At 56.2% G+C, this 17,057-nt stretch overlaps 2 protein-coding genes across 2 annotated transcripts; both read left to right on the top strand.

The window, feature by feature from the left end:
• The first annotated feature begins 3,127 nt into the window (after positions 1-3,127).
• ZNF324 (zinc finger protein 324) lies at positions 3,128-6,780 on the top strand. The gene is made up of 4 exons (XM_049787659.1): positions 3,128-3,142; positions 3,871-3,997; positions 4,292-4,408; positions 4,974-6,780. The coding sequence occupies exons 1-4, from the start codon at positions 3,128-3,130 to the stop codon at positions 6,305-6,307; spliced, it is 1,593 nt and encodes a 530-aa protein (XP_049643616.1). The 3' UTR covers positions 6,308-6,780.
• A 5,575-nt stretch (positions 6,781-12,355) lies between these two features.
• ZNF446 (zinc finger protein 446) lies at positions 12,356-15,868 on the top strand. The gene is made up of 6 exons (XM_049787658.1): positions 12,356-12,661; positions 12,753-12,885; positions 13,020-13,152; positions 14,388-14,509; positions 14,619-14,690; positions 14,803-15,868. Exons 1-6 carry the CDS (start codon positions 12,356-12,358, stop codon positions 15,300-15,302), a joined length of 1,266 nt encoding a protein of 421 aa, XP_049643615.1. The 3' UTR covers positions 15,303-15,868.
• Positions 15,869-17,057: the final 1,189 nt, after the last annotated feature.

Raw genomic sequence — 17,057 nt, 5'->3', positions numbered from 1 at the left:
CTATCAACATATCAAGCAGGGGCCGGGAAGGTGGCGCTACAGGTTAGGTGTCTGCCTTGCAAGCGGGTGGACCGTGGTTCGATCCCCCGGCGTCCCATATGGTCCCCCCAAGATTTCTGAGCACATAGCCAGGAGTAACCCCTGAGCTTCAAACGGGTGTGGTTCAAAAACCAAAAACCAAAAAAAAAAAAACCAAAAACATATCAAGCAAATCAACCCTCCCTGCAGTTAAGTCCCAGATATAGATTGTCTTTTTGATTTTGCTTGTTGGCCACATCTGGTTGTGTTCTGGGCTTACCGGTACTCCTGGCTCTGCTCTCCCAAGATAAACTCTTTTTTTTTTTTTTTTTTTTTTTTTGGTTTTTGGTTTTTGGGCCACACCCGGTAACGCTCAGGGGTTACTCCTGGCTATGTGCTCAGAAGTTGCTCCTGGCTTGGGGGACCATATGGGACACCGGGGGATCGAACCACGGTCCGTCCAAGGCTAGCGCAGGCAAGGCAGGCACCTTACCTTTAGCGCCACCGCCCGGCCCCCCAAGATAAACTCTTAAAGACAAACAATTTTTTTTAATATTTTATTTTTATTTTATTTTATTTTTTTTTGGTTTTTGGGTCACACCTGGCAACGCTCAGGGGTTACTCCTGGCTCTATGCTCAGAAATTGCCCCTGGCAGGCTCAGGGGACCATATGGAATGCCGGGATTCAAACCACCGTCCTTCTGCATGCAAGGCAAACGCTTTACCTCCATGCTATCTCTCCGGCCCCTATTTTTTGGCTTTTGGGCTACACCCGGTGCCGCTCGGGAGTTACTCCTGGCAGGTTCCAGGAATTATTGGGGATGCTGGGGATCGAAAGTGGATTAGCCCAGGTTGGTCGCACACAAGACAAATGCCCTACTCACTGTATTATTACTCTAGCCCCAAGGCAGAAATTCTTAAGTCACACATTGCAGGTTCGTTTCCCATCTGGCTGATAACTGACCCACACTCGGACATGTATCTTAATTTCATCTAAGTTAAAATGGTCATGGTAAGTGTTCTGACCCATTCCACCTGGGTCAGCCTTTCAGCTGTAACCCATGGATGTATCCTCAGTGTGTGGACTATGTGTGTGTATGAGTGTATGTGTTGGCCACCTCAGTATATGTCTAATGTCTGTCTGTAGTATACATAATGTCTGTCTATGTTGTATGCAAAAACATATGGTCATGGTACATTTCATCTGTCTTTAAAATGTTGGCGTGGGCCTGGAAGAGCCCCTGAAAAAGTTGGTGTGCCTGGAAAACAAAACACAAAAACGAGAGCTATTTCAAAGTTTAGTCAAAGTATATATGTGCAATGTATCTTCGCTGTTAACTTTGCTGGGTATTTGTGAATCCAAGAACAGTCCCCAGAATGAGAAATTACTTCCCATCCCCTTGTCCCCTTTCGGGGGAAGACCTTGGTAATATTTATCCGCAGCAAATAATAATCCACACAAACAAGAAGGATAGGGTTTAAAAGATCGGGCAAGGAGAGCCAGAGAATCCTCCTGCAGCCAGCAGCTTTCACAGAAGGACCCCTCTCTCCTGTCCCTCAAGCTATTTATTCCCAACTTCACAGCGCCCCACCTGGAAGGGCTAGGTGGGGCAATAGTTAAAGAACAATCCTAAGGAAACACTTTTATATACAATTCCAAGAATCATCTTATGGAAACTTTTTCATATGCTACATATATGCAAATAGTTGGTGATTAATTAATGCTCAAGTAATTTTTTTCATCAATATAAAAACATTTAGTCTGAGACAGGATATAAGATGTTTGTCTTGAAAGTGGCCAATTTCCATTGTCATTATATACCACAATAATCTACAGAGTGGCAAGTCGCTCCTGAACACAGCTAGGAATAGGCCTTGTGTATCTTCCCACCACCTTGTGTGGCCCCAGCCCAGATTTGGGGGAACTATATAAGGTGTTTGGGATTGAACCCGAGTCCAACACATTGCAGAGTAAGCGCTCTGCCTTTTTAAAATCATTTTTCTTTGCTTTTGCTTTTGTGCATCACTCCCGGCGGTGTTCAGGGGACCACCTGGGAGGCCAGAAATCTAAAGCCACCCCCGCTGTGCTGTCGAAACTGCCCCCAGCTTTGTTTGGTGCTCTTCATCCGAGGAGGCCCCTCTTTTGCCACTTTTTCAACTCCGGCGTCCGCCCTGCTAGGGTCACCGGGCAGCGATCTATCATTTCGCCCAGCGGCTGAGACGCGCTAGAATAGAAGCCTGGGACTCTGGGGCGGGGCCGGCGGACTACATTTCCCAGCACCCCTCGCGGCGACGCCCAGGCGCTGCCGTGGAGACGGGGGCGGGGTCGGGGTGGAGCGCGCTCCCCAGAGTGCCGTTCGCGCGTCCGCCGCGCTCTCGACCAATGAGATCCCCGCGGGGGCGGGACTTCCGCGTCGGGCCGCTCGTCCGCCGCCGGGCCTCGGGCCGCCGCCGTCTCGCGCCCCGTCGCCGGAGCCTCCTCGCCGAGGTGGAAGCCAGGCCGAGGCGGAGAGACGGCCGTTCGCTCCGCGCCGCCCGCCGCCTCGGGCCCCGGCTCCTGGCGCCTCTCGGGCCGCGCGCCTCGTGGCCCGGGCGGGCCGCGCCCAGGGCGCCTGGGCGGAGGGCGATGGCGGCGGCGGCGCAGGCAGGCCCGCCTCAGGTGCCTCAGGTGAGGGGAGGCGGCCGTCCGTCCTTCTGTCGCGCCGCAGCCCGGGGGCCGCTCCTGGGGAGGTCGGGCGCACCGGCCTTCGCGCCCCTGCCGGCCCGCCCCGCTCCCCCTCGCTCGGGCCCACCAGGGCCGCCGTTCGGGGCGCTTGGCCGTCTCGAACCACGTCGCTCTTTCGTTTCATTCGTGGACGTTGGGCTTTGGGCAGCGCTCGGGGCCCCCGCCTGGCTCCGTCCTCAGAGATCTCGGGGGCCCAAACTTTGGCCCGCGGGCCACATATTGCATTTGCGTCTGTTTTGTTGCTTCATTGCAAAATAACATCTTTGCAGTGTGCATAAGAATTCATTCCTGTAACCCTTGAGCACCGCCGGGTGTGGCCCAAAAACCAAAAAAAAAGAAAAAATTCGTTCCTAAGTGTTGTTTTTGCTACAGTCAGGCCCTCCGATGGTCTGGGGGACGGTGAACCGGCCCCCTGTTTAAAAAGATTGAGGACCCCTGTGAGAGCTGACTCCTAAGATGCTGTGATCTTATGGCCCCTTTCAAGCAGGGGTCCTCAAACTATGGCCCGCGGGCCACATATTGCATTTGCGTCTGTTTTGCTTCTTCATTGCAAAATAAGATCTTTGCAGTGCGCATAAGAATTCGTTCCTGGGGCCGGGTAGGTGGCGCTGGAGGTAAGGTGTCTGCCTTGCAAGCGCTAGCCAAGGAAGGACCTCGGTTCGATCCCCCGGCGTCCCATATGGTCCCCCCAAGCCAGGGGCGATTTCTGAGCACATAGCCAGGAGTAACCCCTGAGCGTCAAACGGGTGTGGCCCAAAAACCAAAAAAAAAAAAAAAAAAATAAAAGAATTCGTTCCTAAGTGTTGTTTTTACTAGAGTCAGACCCTCCGATGGCCTGAGGGACAGTGAACTGGCCCCATTTAAAAAGTGTGAGGACCCCTGTCACCGACCTTCTGCTATCTCTCGTTGACTGGTAGCCGGAAGCGACTGGCTTAGTCCAGGGAGAGGCCTGCAGGGTGAGGACACCCCGTTAGGCTTCCACCCCGCCATAGCATCCACCCCACAGGGCCAGAGTGGCCGAGCTCCAGACTGGGAGCATGCCCAGCCCCGTCCCCAGCAGTAGGGCGCGTAGAAACACAAAGCGACCTCTGACTAGAGCATGCCCCTTCCTTTGCCTGCTGTCGCAGGGCCTGCTGGCCTTCGAGGACGTGGCGGTGCACTTCTCCAGGGAGGAGTGGCGGCTCCTGGACGCAGCCCAGAGGGCCCTGTACCGCCAGGTGATGCTGGACAACTTCGCGATGGTGGCCTCCCTGGGTAAGACTGCGCGGGGCCTCCACGGGCAGCGCAGATGTTTGCAGACTGTGATGCCAACCCCCGTTCCCTACCTTCTCATCTCAGGCAGCCCCAGCCCTCTTGCCGACTGTCCCTCTTGCTGGTGCCTTTGTGCTTGGCCCAGCCCCTTTTCTGTGGCACGCCTCCTGCGATTCCCGTGGAAACCATTGATGCGGTCCTCGAAACAGAGGGCACCATCCATTGCCATAAAGTCCCGACTCCTCTTGGGTCCTTACAAGCTGACTCTGGCCTTCCCTTGCTTCACCTCCTCTGTAGGACTTGCCACCTCCAAGCCCCGGGTGGTTACCCTGCTCCAGCGTGGTGAGGAGCCGTGGGTTCTCCGCAGGAAGAATGTGAACCCAGCCGGGAACACCCACAGAAAGCCAAGCCCTGGTGAGTGACGCCTCGAGGGGCCTGATTTGGGGTTAACCTCTGACCTGCTAACCCCTCTCTCAGGGCCGGACTCTCCTCTTCCTCTCTTCAACTCCTTTTCTATGTCTGCTCCGCAGCCTCTACTGGAGGCGCCAGCCTTGGCTGTCTTTGAAAGGAAGACACTTGCTCACCATGTCTTAGTGCTCTGAGCCTAGATTGTGTGACCTCTGTTCTTGCTTATTCTGTCTCAGCACCTCATCTATGGGTGTTTACCTCACTTGTTTGCTGTGTTGTGTGTGTGTTTGCCATGTTTTTATTGTTTTTTGAACACTGGTTGCCAGGCCTGTTCTAGGCACTGGGGCACAGCTTTCACTTGGATCCAGAGTTCATGGGAGGGCACTCTATATAACATCAGTTCACCAGTGGTGTAAGGGGCAAAGGCAAGCTGGACAGTACCCGTAGAGTAAAGCTACTGTGCCCTAATTTTCTCCCCAGCCCCCATACCTAGTCATTGGGATCCCCTTGGTTCCTATTCAGCTTGCTCTGGACAGGATGACTCAGGCACATTCCGTTTCTCTGCCTTCAGGTTCACGGCTTGTGTTAAAGGACCAAACTGTTTCTGCAGAAGTGGCACAATCAGAAACCTTAGCTTGTGGACCCCCTCAGGTCCTTCCTTGGATGCTCCGTGCTACTGGTGCCAGTGAACATGAAAAAAGCCTGCAGAGTTTGCAGGTAACCACCCCTTCCTGGGAGAGAAAGTCCACGGGAGTGTCAGTGATCTATTGGGAGAAGCTTCTACTGGGTCCTAGCAACAGTGAGACCAACATCAGTCTGCGGCTGATTTCCCCCGAGGGGATCCCACTCCAGGAAAAGGCCCTCACAAACCATTCAACGTCATCTGGACAAACTCCAGACTTTGCGGCTAGTCATACTGACGAGGAACCAGGCATCAGCAGAGTTTGGCAAGAGCCAACGAACTGGGACCATCTCGGTGATGCCTTTCAGGTGGGCACTGGCCTTCTTCCAGGGGAGAAGGCCTTTGAGTGCAGGTTGTGCAGCAAGGTGTTTGTGAAGAGCTCTGACCTGCTGAAGCATCTGCGCACGCACACTGGCGAGCGGCCCTATGAGTGTGCACAGTGCGGCAAGGCCTTCAGCCAGACCTCACACCTGACGCAGCACCAACGCATCCACAGTGGCGAGACGCCATACGCGTGCCCCACCTGTGGCAAGGCCTTCCGGCACAGTTCTTCACTTGTGCGGCACCAGCGCATCCACACAGCAGAGAAGGCCTTCCGCTGCAGCGAGTGTGGCAAGGCCTTCAGCCACGGCTCTAACCTTAGCCAGCACCTCAAGATTCACGCCGGTGGGCGGCCCTACGCCTGTGCTCGGTGTGGCCGCCGCTTTTGCCGAAACTCCCATCTGATTCAGCATGAGCGCACACACACGGGTGAGAAGCCTTACGTTTGCGCACTTTGCGGTGCAGCCTTCAGCCAGGGCTCCTCCCTCTTCAAGCACCAGCGTGTACACACAGGTGAGAAGCCCTTCACTTGTGCACAGTGCGGCCGGGCATTCAGCCACAGCTCCAACCTTACCCAGCACCAGCTGCTGCACACGGGTGAACGGCCCTTCCGCTGTGGGGACTGTGGCAAGGCCTTTGCCAAGGGCTCCGTGCTGCTCAGCCACCAGCGTATACACACTGGCGAGAAGCCTTACGTGTGTGGGCAGTGCGGTCGGGCCTTCAGAGAACGCGCAGCCCTCTTCCACCACCAGCGGATACACACTGGCGAGAAGGCCCTGATGCGACCCCGGGCCCGCACTCAGACTAGGCCTTCTTCAGGGGCATCCAGGGACAGCATGAAAGAAACTGGGGCCAGTCCTGCCTCAGATACCTTTGTAGTCCCACAGTTGTTTGAGAGCTGAGTTCGTACCTCCATGGCTAAGACACCTGTGCTTTTTTTGGGGGGTGGGCCACACCCGGTGACGCTCAGGGTTTACTCCTGGCTATGCACTCAGAAATCGCTCCTGGCTTGGGGGACCATATGGGACGCCAGGGGATCAAACGGCAATCAGTTCTGGGTCAGCCGTGTGCAAGGCAAATGCCCTACTGCTGCACCATCGCTCCGGCCCTCCTGTGCTTTCTGTAGACCACGCTTGGGAGAAGTGAACTGTGGTTTTTATCTGTGTATGATAACAGGATTTGCCATTGCAGTCACAACGTCTCATCCCCAGGAAATCCCCATGGTCTCCATGCAGGAACATGAGAGGGATGGACTTGGCTGCAGGCACTTTGAAAGGCTGAGACTTGGCAATCCACTGTTGGAAGTGGTAACACTTCTTGCATGCCACTTCATGCAGTCTTGACTGGAAGCTGAGGTGAAGAGGTTGATGGGGGTAGGTGGCTTCTAGATAGGAAATGATAGGGAATGTGTGGTTGGTGCTGGCCTTGGGCAAGGAACTATGCTCTAAACATAAGCTTCCTATCCTGGGGAAAGGATGGAAAAGATTCAAGCCTACAGTCTTGATAAGGCCCCGTCTTGAGTGTCAACCACCAAATTCCTTCTGTGATAGCCTGTGATGTATTTGCTGTGGGTGGCATCTCCACTTCTCAAACCATAGGAGAAGATGGCAGTTTCCAACAGTGGGGATGGAGCCTCCAGCCCAGCATCTAGACCATCTAGCCCTCACATATTAGCCTACTGGCTACTGAAAATGGCTGGAGCCTGACCTGGGCCCCTGAACTGGGGACACCCCAGAAATAATAGAATTGGGGTATTGGAATGACAGATCAAGAGTGAAGGCATTTCCACTAAGATTCAGCATATCTTGTTTTTGGAGAATTTGTCTGTGGCCCAGACAAGGAGTAACTCATTATTTTCAGAGAACATTAGCTGGGGGCTATTTCTGCATGGTCTGGTTACCCTGGCATTCACCTGTGCTCAGATGTCAGTGGTGAGGAGAGTTGATTCTTCTATGGGTTTAAGGCCATGTATGATGCTCTCCCAAGATCCGTGGCACTAACCCCTCTGTTGCCCCAAGCAGTTGGAGCACCATCTGAGAAAAGTTCAAACTTGGGTTTATTTGTTTTGTTTTGGTCACACCTGGTGGTGCTCAGGGGTTACTCCTGGCTCTGCACTCAGAAATCACTCCTGGCGGGCTTGGGACCACATGGCTTGCTGAGAATCAAACCTGGGTCCATCCTGTGTAAGCCAACTGCAAGGCAAACTTCCTACCACTGGACTATTTCTCTAGCCTGAGAAGTTCAAATTTGGGATGGACACACAACTCCCATTTCCAGAACACTATTCTCAAGGGTTTGAGAGTCTATAGAGGCTCTATGATAAAAAAAAAATCCTTTTTGAAAATATGTGATCCCTAGCACTGTGCATACCTGACAGTGGGGTGCCTCATATCACAGAGTTCTGTTTCTTTTTTTTTTTTTTTTGTTTTTGGGCCACACCCGTTTGACGCTCAGGGGTTACGCCTGGCTATGTGCTCAGAAATCGCCCCTGGCTTGGGGGGACCATATGGGACGCCGGGGGATCGAACCGCGGTCCGTTCCTTGGCTAGCGCTTGTAAGGCAGACACCTTACCTCTAGCGCCACCTTCCCGGCCCCAGAGTTCTGTTTCTTGTGAAGGCCACAGAGCAGAACTGCTGTTTGTGCTAACTGGGACAGCCAAAGGTGGGCTGGCTGTAGTTACAGGACTCATCCGGACAGATGACAAGCCCCCTACAGTCTGACCTTCCACTTCCTGTTCTAGTTCCACCTCGTTCAAACTTCACAACCATCCCTCAAACCAGAGAAGCACACACACGGTTGTCTTTATGGCCAGGCCCATCTCCACCCCAGCACCTCAGCTTCACTCAAGGAGAGGGAATATGTAGAACTGTTCTCCCCTGGTCCTTCCCTTGAAGGACAGGTCCTGTAAGCCAGGGCTCTAGATAAGTCCCTGTGGGTTTCCCTTAGCTTTGCATCTTATCCCAGGCTAGCCAACTTTTTATTTTATTTTTTATTTTTATTTTTTTTGGTTTTTGGGTCACACCCAGGAGCCTCGGGCTACTCCTGGCTCTATGCTCAGAAATCGCTCCTGCCAGGCACAGGGGACCATATGAGATGCTGGGATTCGAACCACCGTCCTGCATGCAAGGCAAACACCTTATCTCCATGCTATCTCTCCAGTCCCATGGCTGGCCAACTTTAATGAGGGAATCTGGAGCACTCACATGGGCCTTTGTCTGCACAGCTAGGAGTGTATGAAATGACAGTTTCTTCTGGTGAGGCCTTGGGATGCTTGGGTCCTATTCCTGGTTCTGCACTCTGGAATCACTCCTGTTGATGCTTGGAGACCATATGGGACGCTGAAGACCTAACCTGACTTGGCTGCATGCAAGGCAAGTGCCTTACCCTCTGTACTGTTGCGCTAGACTCCCAAGCCCATGGGATTATAACAAGTGTGTATTTAGGAGTCACATGCAATTTTGTGTATACCTTGAATGAAGCGTTTTCTTTGGGGGGTGCACACCTAGAGGTGCTCAGAGGTTACTCCAGGCAGGCTTGGAGAACCATATAGGATGCCAGGGATGTGGGGTTCATCCTGGGTCTGCAGTGTGCCGGGCAAATGCCCTGCCACTGTGCTCTCATTCTGGCCCGAGTGAAGCTATTTGAGCCCATCCTAACCTGATATCTTTAGCTGAGTTTGGTGCTTTTCCTGTCGCGCCCCCCCCCCAGCGTTTGCCCCCAATTCACTGCTTTCCACTCTGCTTTCTGTGCCCTGCTATCCCTCAGTTCCTCCACTCTCTTCAAATATGTCCCAAATTCAAGACTGGTCAGCAGCCTCCAGGCAGTTAGTTCTTGTAGAAATATGTTCCCCATATCTCCTCCCAACATAACAGACTAACTAAAAATGACATTGGGCATTCTGTCAGATCAATACTTGGTTCAGAAATATATACATGGTAACAACCTGCTTAAGTTAAAAGGGGAAGGCAGTGAGGAGTGTCATTCATTTAGGGAAAGGCAGGTAAGTGACCCTTGTGTGATGCTGGGATTGTACACCTTAGCCAATGTCCTATTCAGCTCGCAAACAGTCTTGGATCTGAAGAGAAGAAAGCAGGGAAAGTGCTTGCATTGTCCACGCCATCCAGGTTTGCTCATCAGTATGGTCCCTGAAGAACTTCAGGTGTTGTCCAAAGCCAAAAATGGTCGCTTTGGAAATCCTGCTTAGGAGATGCCATGTGCTATGGGAGGCTGCCTGTCCTTTGCCCTTCTATGAGCCTTTGTCCATGGTAGGGTAGATAGGGTACTTGGAAATCGGTAGAAACAAAAGACCGGTGGGGTTTTTGTTTTGGAGCCATACCTGATGATCCTAAAGGGTTACTCCTAGCTCTGCGCTCAGGAACCACACTTAGTAGTGCTCAGGGGACTTTATGGAATGCCAGGGATTGAAACTAGATCGGCTGTACGCAAAAGCCTTCTTGGCTGTACTATTTCTAGGTCCCAATTAGAATTTGTTATGGGGCACACCCAGTGGTGGTCATCACTCCTTGCTCAGAAATTACCTGGCGGGCCCGGAGAGATAGCACAGCGATCCAGGACCAAAGGTGGTTGGTTCGAATCCCGGTGTCCCATATGGTCCCCCGTGCCTGCCAGGAGCTATTTCTGAGCAGACAGCCAGGAGTAACCCCTGAGCACCGCCGGGTGTGACCAAAAAACCAAAAAAAAAAAAAAAAAAAGAAATTACCTGGCAATCCCATAAGGGATGCCGGGGATCCAACCTGGGTTGGCTGGGTGCAGTGCAAATGCTCTACCAGCTGTCTTCCGGCTCCAGCCCTGCTGGTGGAATTGGTTCTGTTTTGGGGCTACACCTGGTGATGCTCAGGGGTTACTCCGGCTCTGCGCTCAGACATCGCTCCTGGCTAAGGGGACCATATAGGACGCTGGGGGCTCAAACCATGTTCCGTCCTGGGTCAGCCGCGTACAAGGCAAACGCCCTACTCTGCGCCACCACTCCAAGCCCTGGAATTGATTTTGTAGTGGGGGGACACCTAGGTGTACTAGGTCTATCTTCTGGCCCTGTCCTCAAGAGAAGAGTATTCGTGGGGACCACAGTGTTCCAGAGGGTCAAGCCTGGGTCAGCAGCATGCAAGGCCAGCACCCTGCTCTACCGTTGGCCTTGGTTTTTTGTTTATTTGGGGAGCACATTTGACGACGCGCAGGGTCACTCCTGGTGGGGCTGGAGAGAGAAGAGCACAGCGGTGGGCGTTTGCCTTGCAAGCAGCCTATCTGGTTCGGATGGCGGTTCGAATCCCGGCATCCCATGTAGTCCCTTGAGCCTGCCAGGAGTGACTCCCCAAAGAAAGCAAACACTGCTGGTGGATGGGTGTGTGTGTGTGTGTGTGTGTGTGTGTGTGTGTGTGATATAGGATGTAGGATGAACCTGGTGTGTGTGTGTGTGTGTGTGTGATATAGGATGTAGGATGAACCTGGTGTGTGTGTGTGCGCGTGCGTGTGCTGCTGGTGGATGGGTGTGTGTGTGTGTGTGTGTGATATAGGATGTAGGATGAACCTGGTGTGTGTGTGTGCGCGTGCGTGTGCGTGCTGCTGGTGGATGGGTGTGTGTGTGTGTGATATAGGATGTAGGATGAACCTGGGTTGGCCAAGTGCAAGGCGAAGTCCCTACGTGCTGTGTTAAGGCTCCGGCCCCTCGGATTTTTTTAATTTTTGGTTTGGGGCCACACCCGGTGATGCTCAGGGGATACTCCTGGCTCAGCGCTCAGAAATCATGACTCCCGGCTTGGGGAACCGTAGGGGACGCCGGGGGATCGAGCCGCGGCCCGTCCTAGGTGAGCGCAAGCAAGGCAAGCGCCCAACCGCTGGGCCCAGCGCTCCGGCCCCTGCCTTGGGGTTCTAATTGTCCCGAGGCTTTGGGTGGAGGGTGCTCGGGGGCTGCTGGCGACTGTCGGCCACCCTTACTAGGGAGGCCGTGCCGTGCCGTGCCGGGATCTAGTCTTGAATCGGGCCTCCTGCATGCCAAGTGTGTCCTCGTGGCTTGCGTGTCTCTCCCCCAGCCCTGAGATGTCGACTGCGGCGAAGCGGAGCCCGTTTTCTTTCCTGCCCAGACGCGCCCCGTCCAAGGGCCACGTGTGCCCCGCGACCCTGGGCGAATGCTCGGTCGCTCCCGCCTTTGGTCCGCATCCAGTCCGGCGCCCTCCGCTGACTCGCTTTGGGGGTGCGGCCCGGTGGGGCTCCAGGGGTCGGGGGTGCCGGTGGCCCAAGCGCCGGCCCACGGGCTGTTTCTCCTCCAAGAAACACCATCTCCTTGCAGCACCGTCCCCAGCGCCGTGCCACGGACTGAGCGCGAGCCGGGGACTCCGAGTCCGCGTCGGTGGGGGGCGAACGTGCCGCCCCACGGCCCGGGATGCGGGTGACAACCCCGACAGGTCGCGGGGCGCGTCCGCGGCTACGCTCGGCCCCGCCTGGGACCTTCGCCGGCTTGCAAGTCCCACGGGTCGCAGGAGCCCAGCGCAGCGTCCGCCGGCGGGCGGAGGCTCCCGGGAAGCGCATCCCAGGCGAGCGCCGCGACGATTTCCCGGGGCGTCGTCGCCACGGCAACGCGGCGTGGGCGGGGCCGGCGCCGGAAGTGGCCGCGCGCCTGCGCAGAGGAGAGCCGGCGCCGGTCGCCCCGGCCGCTGCCCCTCGCTCCGCCTCCCGGGAGGGCGGGACGGAGGACGGGAGACGCCGCCGAGGCCGGGCGCCCAGTGTTGGGGAGTCCGCCTCAGCGCCCCGCCCCGGCTAGGGGCGCCCCGCCGCTGTCCAGCGGCGTCGTGCTCCCTCCTCCCCACACCTGCCCAGACCCAGATGTGCGCCGCTGCTTGAAGCGCCGCCGCCGCCGCCTCCCGCCCGGCCCGCCCGGCCCGCGCGCACGCCCCTTCCCGCCGGCCCTTCCCCGGGGCGCCCCGTCCGCGGCCCCATGCAGCCCGCGGCCGGCCCGGGGGAGCCCGAGGCGGCGCGCCGGCGCTTCCGCGGCTTCCGCTACGGCGACGCGGCCGGGCCCCGCCAGGCCCTGGGCCGGCTGCGGGCGCTGTGCCGCGAGTGGCTGCGGCCCGACGCGCGCTCCAAGGAGCAGATGCTGGAGCTGCTGGTGCTCGAGCAGTTCGTGGCCGCGCTGCCCGCCGAGCTCCAGGCCTGGGTGCGAGCGCAGCGGCCCGGCGGCCCCGAGGCGGCCGCCGCCCTGGTGGAGGGCCTGCAGCGGGACCCCGCGCCGCTGCTCGGCTGGGTGAGTGCCGTGCGCGCCGCCCGGGGACACGCAGCGGCCGGCCCCCTCCGTCGCCCCAACCGGCTCTCTCCCTCTCTCTCTCTCCCCCCAGATCACAGCCCAGGTGCTGAAGCGAGACGCGGTCCCCGCGGCCCAGAAGACCCGGGAGCCCTCGGGCGGCCCGCACCCCGCTCCACTCGAGCACTGCGTGAAGGAGGAGCCTGCGCCCGAAGGGCCAGACAGGGGTGAGAGGAGCCGGTGAGGTGATGGCATCAGGGCTGGGGCCCCGTGGCAGGTGGTGCCGGGGTCGCTGCCCACTTGACAGGTGCAGGGGCTGGAACTCTCTCCTTGCGTCTCACCCTGTGCCCCTTGCTTCCAGCACCCAGCAGCCCTCCAGCTCCAGCCCTGTCCCCAGAGGAACCGACCCTGTCGACGCTCCCTGGGCCCAGGATTGCGGTGAGCCGCCCCAGGGAGGAGGCACACAGGGGAAGAGCCTGTCCTGCAGCTGGCAGGTGGGCAGACCCCCGCCCCGCCCCCAAGTCCGCCTGTCAGGGTCTTCTGTGGGCACTTCCTGCCCTTTGCTGCTCACAAGAGGGGCTGCCTCCTGGCCACCCTGCTGGGCCAGGATCAGGGGCAAAGCTCTGGTGTCCGTCCAGGTGCAAGGCACACTGGTCACAGAGCAGAAGTTTGGTTTAGTGGGACTAAACTTCTTGGGGTCGGCTTACGTGCACCCCGAGTCGAAACGTGGGGACTGAACTCTCAGGTGTGTATATGGCAGGGAATGAGGGCAAGATCACTGACCTTGATGCTCATACAGCGGCCCAGCATCTTCAGCAGGCTTGAGGGAGAGCCAAGAGATTTCAGGTTAGGGGCCAGACTCAGAGTGTGATATCAGCAGGTAGGGTTTTTTGCCCTACCCACGTTCGATTTCAGGCATCCCATAAGGTGCCCAGAACCTGCCAGAAGTAATCCCTGAGCACTGCTGGGGATTAAAAACAAACAGAACAGGGGCCGGCATGGTGGCGCTAGAGGTAAGGTGTCTGCCTTGCCAGCGCTAGCCTAGGACGAACCGCGGTTCGATCCCCCAGCGTCCCATATAGTTCCCCAAGCCAAGAGTGACTTCTGAGTGCAAGCGCGTAGCCAGAGTAACCCCTGAGTGTCACTGGATGTGGCCCAAAAAACAAAACAAAACAAAAAACAAACAGAACAAAAGCAAGGGTGAGGCCACAGCAATAATACAATGGGTAAGGCACACTGAACTGGGTTTGATCCCAAGCATCTCATATGATTCCCTCGAACCCTCCAGGAATGACTCCTGAGCAGAGAGCCAGGAGTAAACCTGGGTGTGGCTCTAGAACAAAACTCCAAGGGTTTTTTAATTAACTGAATCAACATGGCCTAGACCCCAGCTTGCCTATAGCTACCCAAAGGAGCTTCTTACACACACCCCAGGCCCACCTCGCCTGCCATCAGCATGGTTGCACTGTGGGTTTAAGTAGAGTCCCATGGATTTGAGTTGAATCCTGACAGCCAGTGCCCCACCAAGGAGTAGCCCAGAACCCCCCACCAAGGTACTCTCATTTCTGCAGAGAGGTGCCACAGGGTTTTTGCTTCCCATGCCACGCATACTTCAGTGCCTGGGGTCCTCGGTTTCAGCCTGTGGGCTTGTTTGGGCAGCTGAGGGGTGCGGGTGCTGGCATTTCCCCCTGGGCAGTGGAAGAACAGCATGTTCCTGTCTGCTTCCCAGCACTCGGCTTCCTCCGCAGCCCCCGCTGGCATCCCCACAGGAGTGGGGGCCGCTGAAGCCTTCAGAGAAGGAGCTGTCCTGGGATGTGATGCTGGAGAAGTACGGCACGGTGGTCTCCCTCGGTGAGCCTGGCCCGACCCCTGCACCCGCACTGCTCGGTCCCTCTCCCTGCTGCCCTGTTGTCCGAGCCCTGCGCCCTCCAACAGCTCTGACTGCCCCCCCCCCCAGCAGGGTTAACAACTGGGGAGGCCCAGCCAGGGTCACTGCACGCGGGCTCTGAAGGCCGAGGGAGCCTCTGCTCAGGTGAGTGCTTCTCTAGTAGGATCCTCTCTCAGGTGGGATGGGAACCCTGTCACCCCAAAGGGGGGAAGGGCTGGGTGATGTCAGTGCAACTGCGCCACCTCCTGTCCTCCAGGTGAGGAGAGCCATGGCCACCAGAAGGGGCAGCCACAGGGCTTGGGACCTGTGGCCTGGGAAGGCCTGCCTGGGCCCCAGAACCTGCCTCGATCTGTGAGCACAGATCCTGGGGGCAGTGGCACCCCGAGAAAGCCATACACGTGTAAGCAGTGCGGACGGAGCTTTGACTGGAAGTCGGTGTTCGTCATCCATCACCGTACCCATGTGGCTGGGCAGAATGCTCGAAATCCAGCACAGGCCCTCGGGGCCACCGAGAAGCTACCACAGGGTCTCCAGGAGCCAGCTGGACCTCACCACCCCCGGCGCACACTCACAGGCTCCCGGAATTATGCGTGTGACCAGTGTGGGCACAGCTTCAGCTGGAAGTCCCAGCTGGTCATCCACCGGAAGAGCCACGCTGGCCAGCGGCATCACTCGTGCAGTGACTGTGGCCGTAGTTTTGACTGGAAGTCCCAGCTAGTCATTCACAGGAAGAGTCACCGGCCTGAGACCTCATAGTAGACAACTGGAGAAACACCATTGGGACAAGGTGTTGGGCTCTTGGTTCTAGGCAGCTGAGGGGTTCTGAGTAAATCAGTTCCAGGAGGAACTGCACCGACCCAGGATCCCCCGAGAAAAACCTGAGGTACAAAGAAAAACTATTCACTCTCCCCCTGCTCTCCCTAGAGTAAGAGCTGAGTGCAAATCCCCCCTTCCACAAGTGGCCTTCAGGGCCTTTCTCGCTGTGACTGCTGATCCTGAGCAGAGGCTCCAAACTTTCCTCTTCACCCCTTAGTTAAATGGTTGGTCAAGGCCTCCCTGTGGCAGGCAGGAAAGTCCAGGAGAGCACGGCATTGCTGTGGCCAAGTATGTGGGTAACTACCCTCCATGTGCTTTTTATGTTTTAAGCAAGTCCTTTTTTTTTTTTTTTTTTTGGTTTTGGGGTCACACCCAGTAGCGCTCAAGGGTTACTCCTGACTCTAAGCTCAGAAATCGCTCCTGAGAGGCTCGGGCGACCATACGGGATGCTGGGATTCGAACCATTGTCCTGCATGCAAGGCAAAAGCCCTACCTCCATGCTAAATCTCTGGCGCAGCAAGTCCTACTTTTAAAATGTTTTTGCAGAAAAATCCTGATCTCAGACCTGCTGGTCAGAAAATGAGCATTGCTCTTGGTCTTGGCTGAGCCAGAGACACACAGTATCGGTAGCCAGGATCTGGATTGTCTGCCCACTATGCCTCCTTGCAGCTTTTGAGTTCTGTGTTGTGGGTGAAAGCACAGGGACTTCCTTCAAGCAGTTGTGGCAAGAGTTGTGGTCTTCCCTTAATTGCAAACCCAGATTCGAATCCCTATTCTCAAATAAAAACCCCTTAGATCACATTATTCTGAAGTGGCCACCATCATTCTGACTAGTCATTGCACCGTCTAGAACTGTAGTTCTAGAATTCAGAATCTTGGGTTTGGGGTCTGAGCAGCAGCCCTGGATGACCTGGGTTCAATTCCTGGCATCCCATCCATATGGTCCTGAGCCTGTCAGGAGCGACTTTTTTTTTTTTTTTGCCTGTGTGAGATCTTGGGTTTGACCCCTGGTTAGTTTTTTTTTTTGGGGGGGGGCCACACCCATTTGATGCTCAGGGGTTACTCCTGGCTAAGCGCTCAGAAATTGCCCCTGGCTTGGGGGGACCATATGGGACGCTGGAGGTTGGTCGTGATCTTTCCTTGGCTAACGCTTGCAAGGCAGACACCTTACCTGTAGCCCCACTTCGCCGGCCCGCAGGAGCGATTTGTAAGCACAGAGTCAGAAGTAACCTGAGCGCTGCCGTGTGTGGCCCCCAAACAAAAATAAGCCAGAATCCCAGGTTTGACTTAACAGAGCTGCACCTCCCCTCTCTCCATGCATGACCAGCATTCAGAATTCCATGCAGGACCCACGGGTGGAGCTGGCGCTCTCACCTCTCTGCTGGGTGTGGCTACACTTCCACAAAGCTCTGGCCCTTCTAGACATGATCTCTGCTTACTGTAAGCCGAGGTTCTTGGGTAGAAATGCAGGGGAAGACGGCAGGTGCGTTTGTGGACAGTGTTAGGCTTGTTTCTGGGTTGTCTCCCGTTTATTTATCTTTCCTTCTGCTTCTGTTGAAGTGTTTCCCGAAGTGGGTGGTTTTGTACTCTCCCCTATGACAGTAGAGTAACGCAATGGGGCAAGCGTCGCCTCAGATGGGACGGGGATGTGCGTGTGCGCGCTCTCCTTGCTCTCTCAAATAGGACAATTCCCGA

Source organism: Suncus etruscus, chromosome 14 (genome assembly GCF_024139225.1).
Source record: "Suncus etruscus isolate mSunEtr1 chromosome 14, mSunEtr1.pri.cur, whole genome shotgun sequence".
In the NCBI taxonomy this organism is placed as follows: Eukaryota; Metazoa; Chordata; class Mammalia; order Eulipotyphla; family Soricidae; genus Suncus; species Suncus etruscus.
The sequence above is the reverse complement of the archived record's forward strand: the minus strand, read 5'-3'. Positions and strand labels throughout refer to the sequence as shown.

What these genes read in the sequence shown, in the direction of transcription:
- ZNF324 (XM_049787659.1), top strand. An exon ending in CGCGATGGTGGCCTCCCTGG is followed by an intron (nt 3,998 to 4,291) that starts GTAAGACTGCGC and finishes CCTCCTCTGTAG; the next exon opens with GACTTGCCACCTCCAAGCCC. An exon ending in CCACAGAAAGCCAAGCCCTG is followed by an intron (nt 4,409 to 4,973) that starts GTGAGTGACGCC and finishes CTCTGCCTTCAG; the next exon opens with GTTCACGGCTTGTGTTAAAG.
- ZNF446 (XM_049787658.1), top strand. Translation starts at nt 12,356, where the DNA reads ATGCAGCCCGCGGCCGGCCCGGGGGAGCCCGAGGCGGCGCGCCGGCGC. An exon ending in GCCTGTCCTGCAGCTGGCAG is followed by an intron (nt 13,153 to 14,387) that starts GTGGGCAGACCC and finishes TCTGCTTCCCAG; the next exon opens with CACTCGGCTTCCTCCGCAGC. An exon ending in CGGCACGGTGGTCTCCCTCG is followed by an intron (nt 14,510 to 14,618) that starts GTGAGCCTGGCC and finishes CCCCCCCAGCAG; the next exon opens with GGTTAACAACTGGGGAGGCC.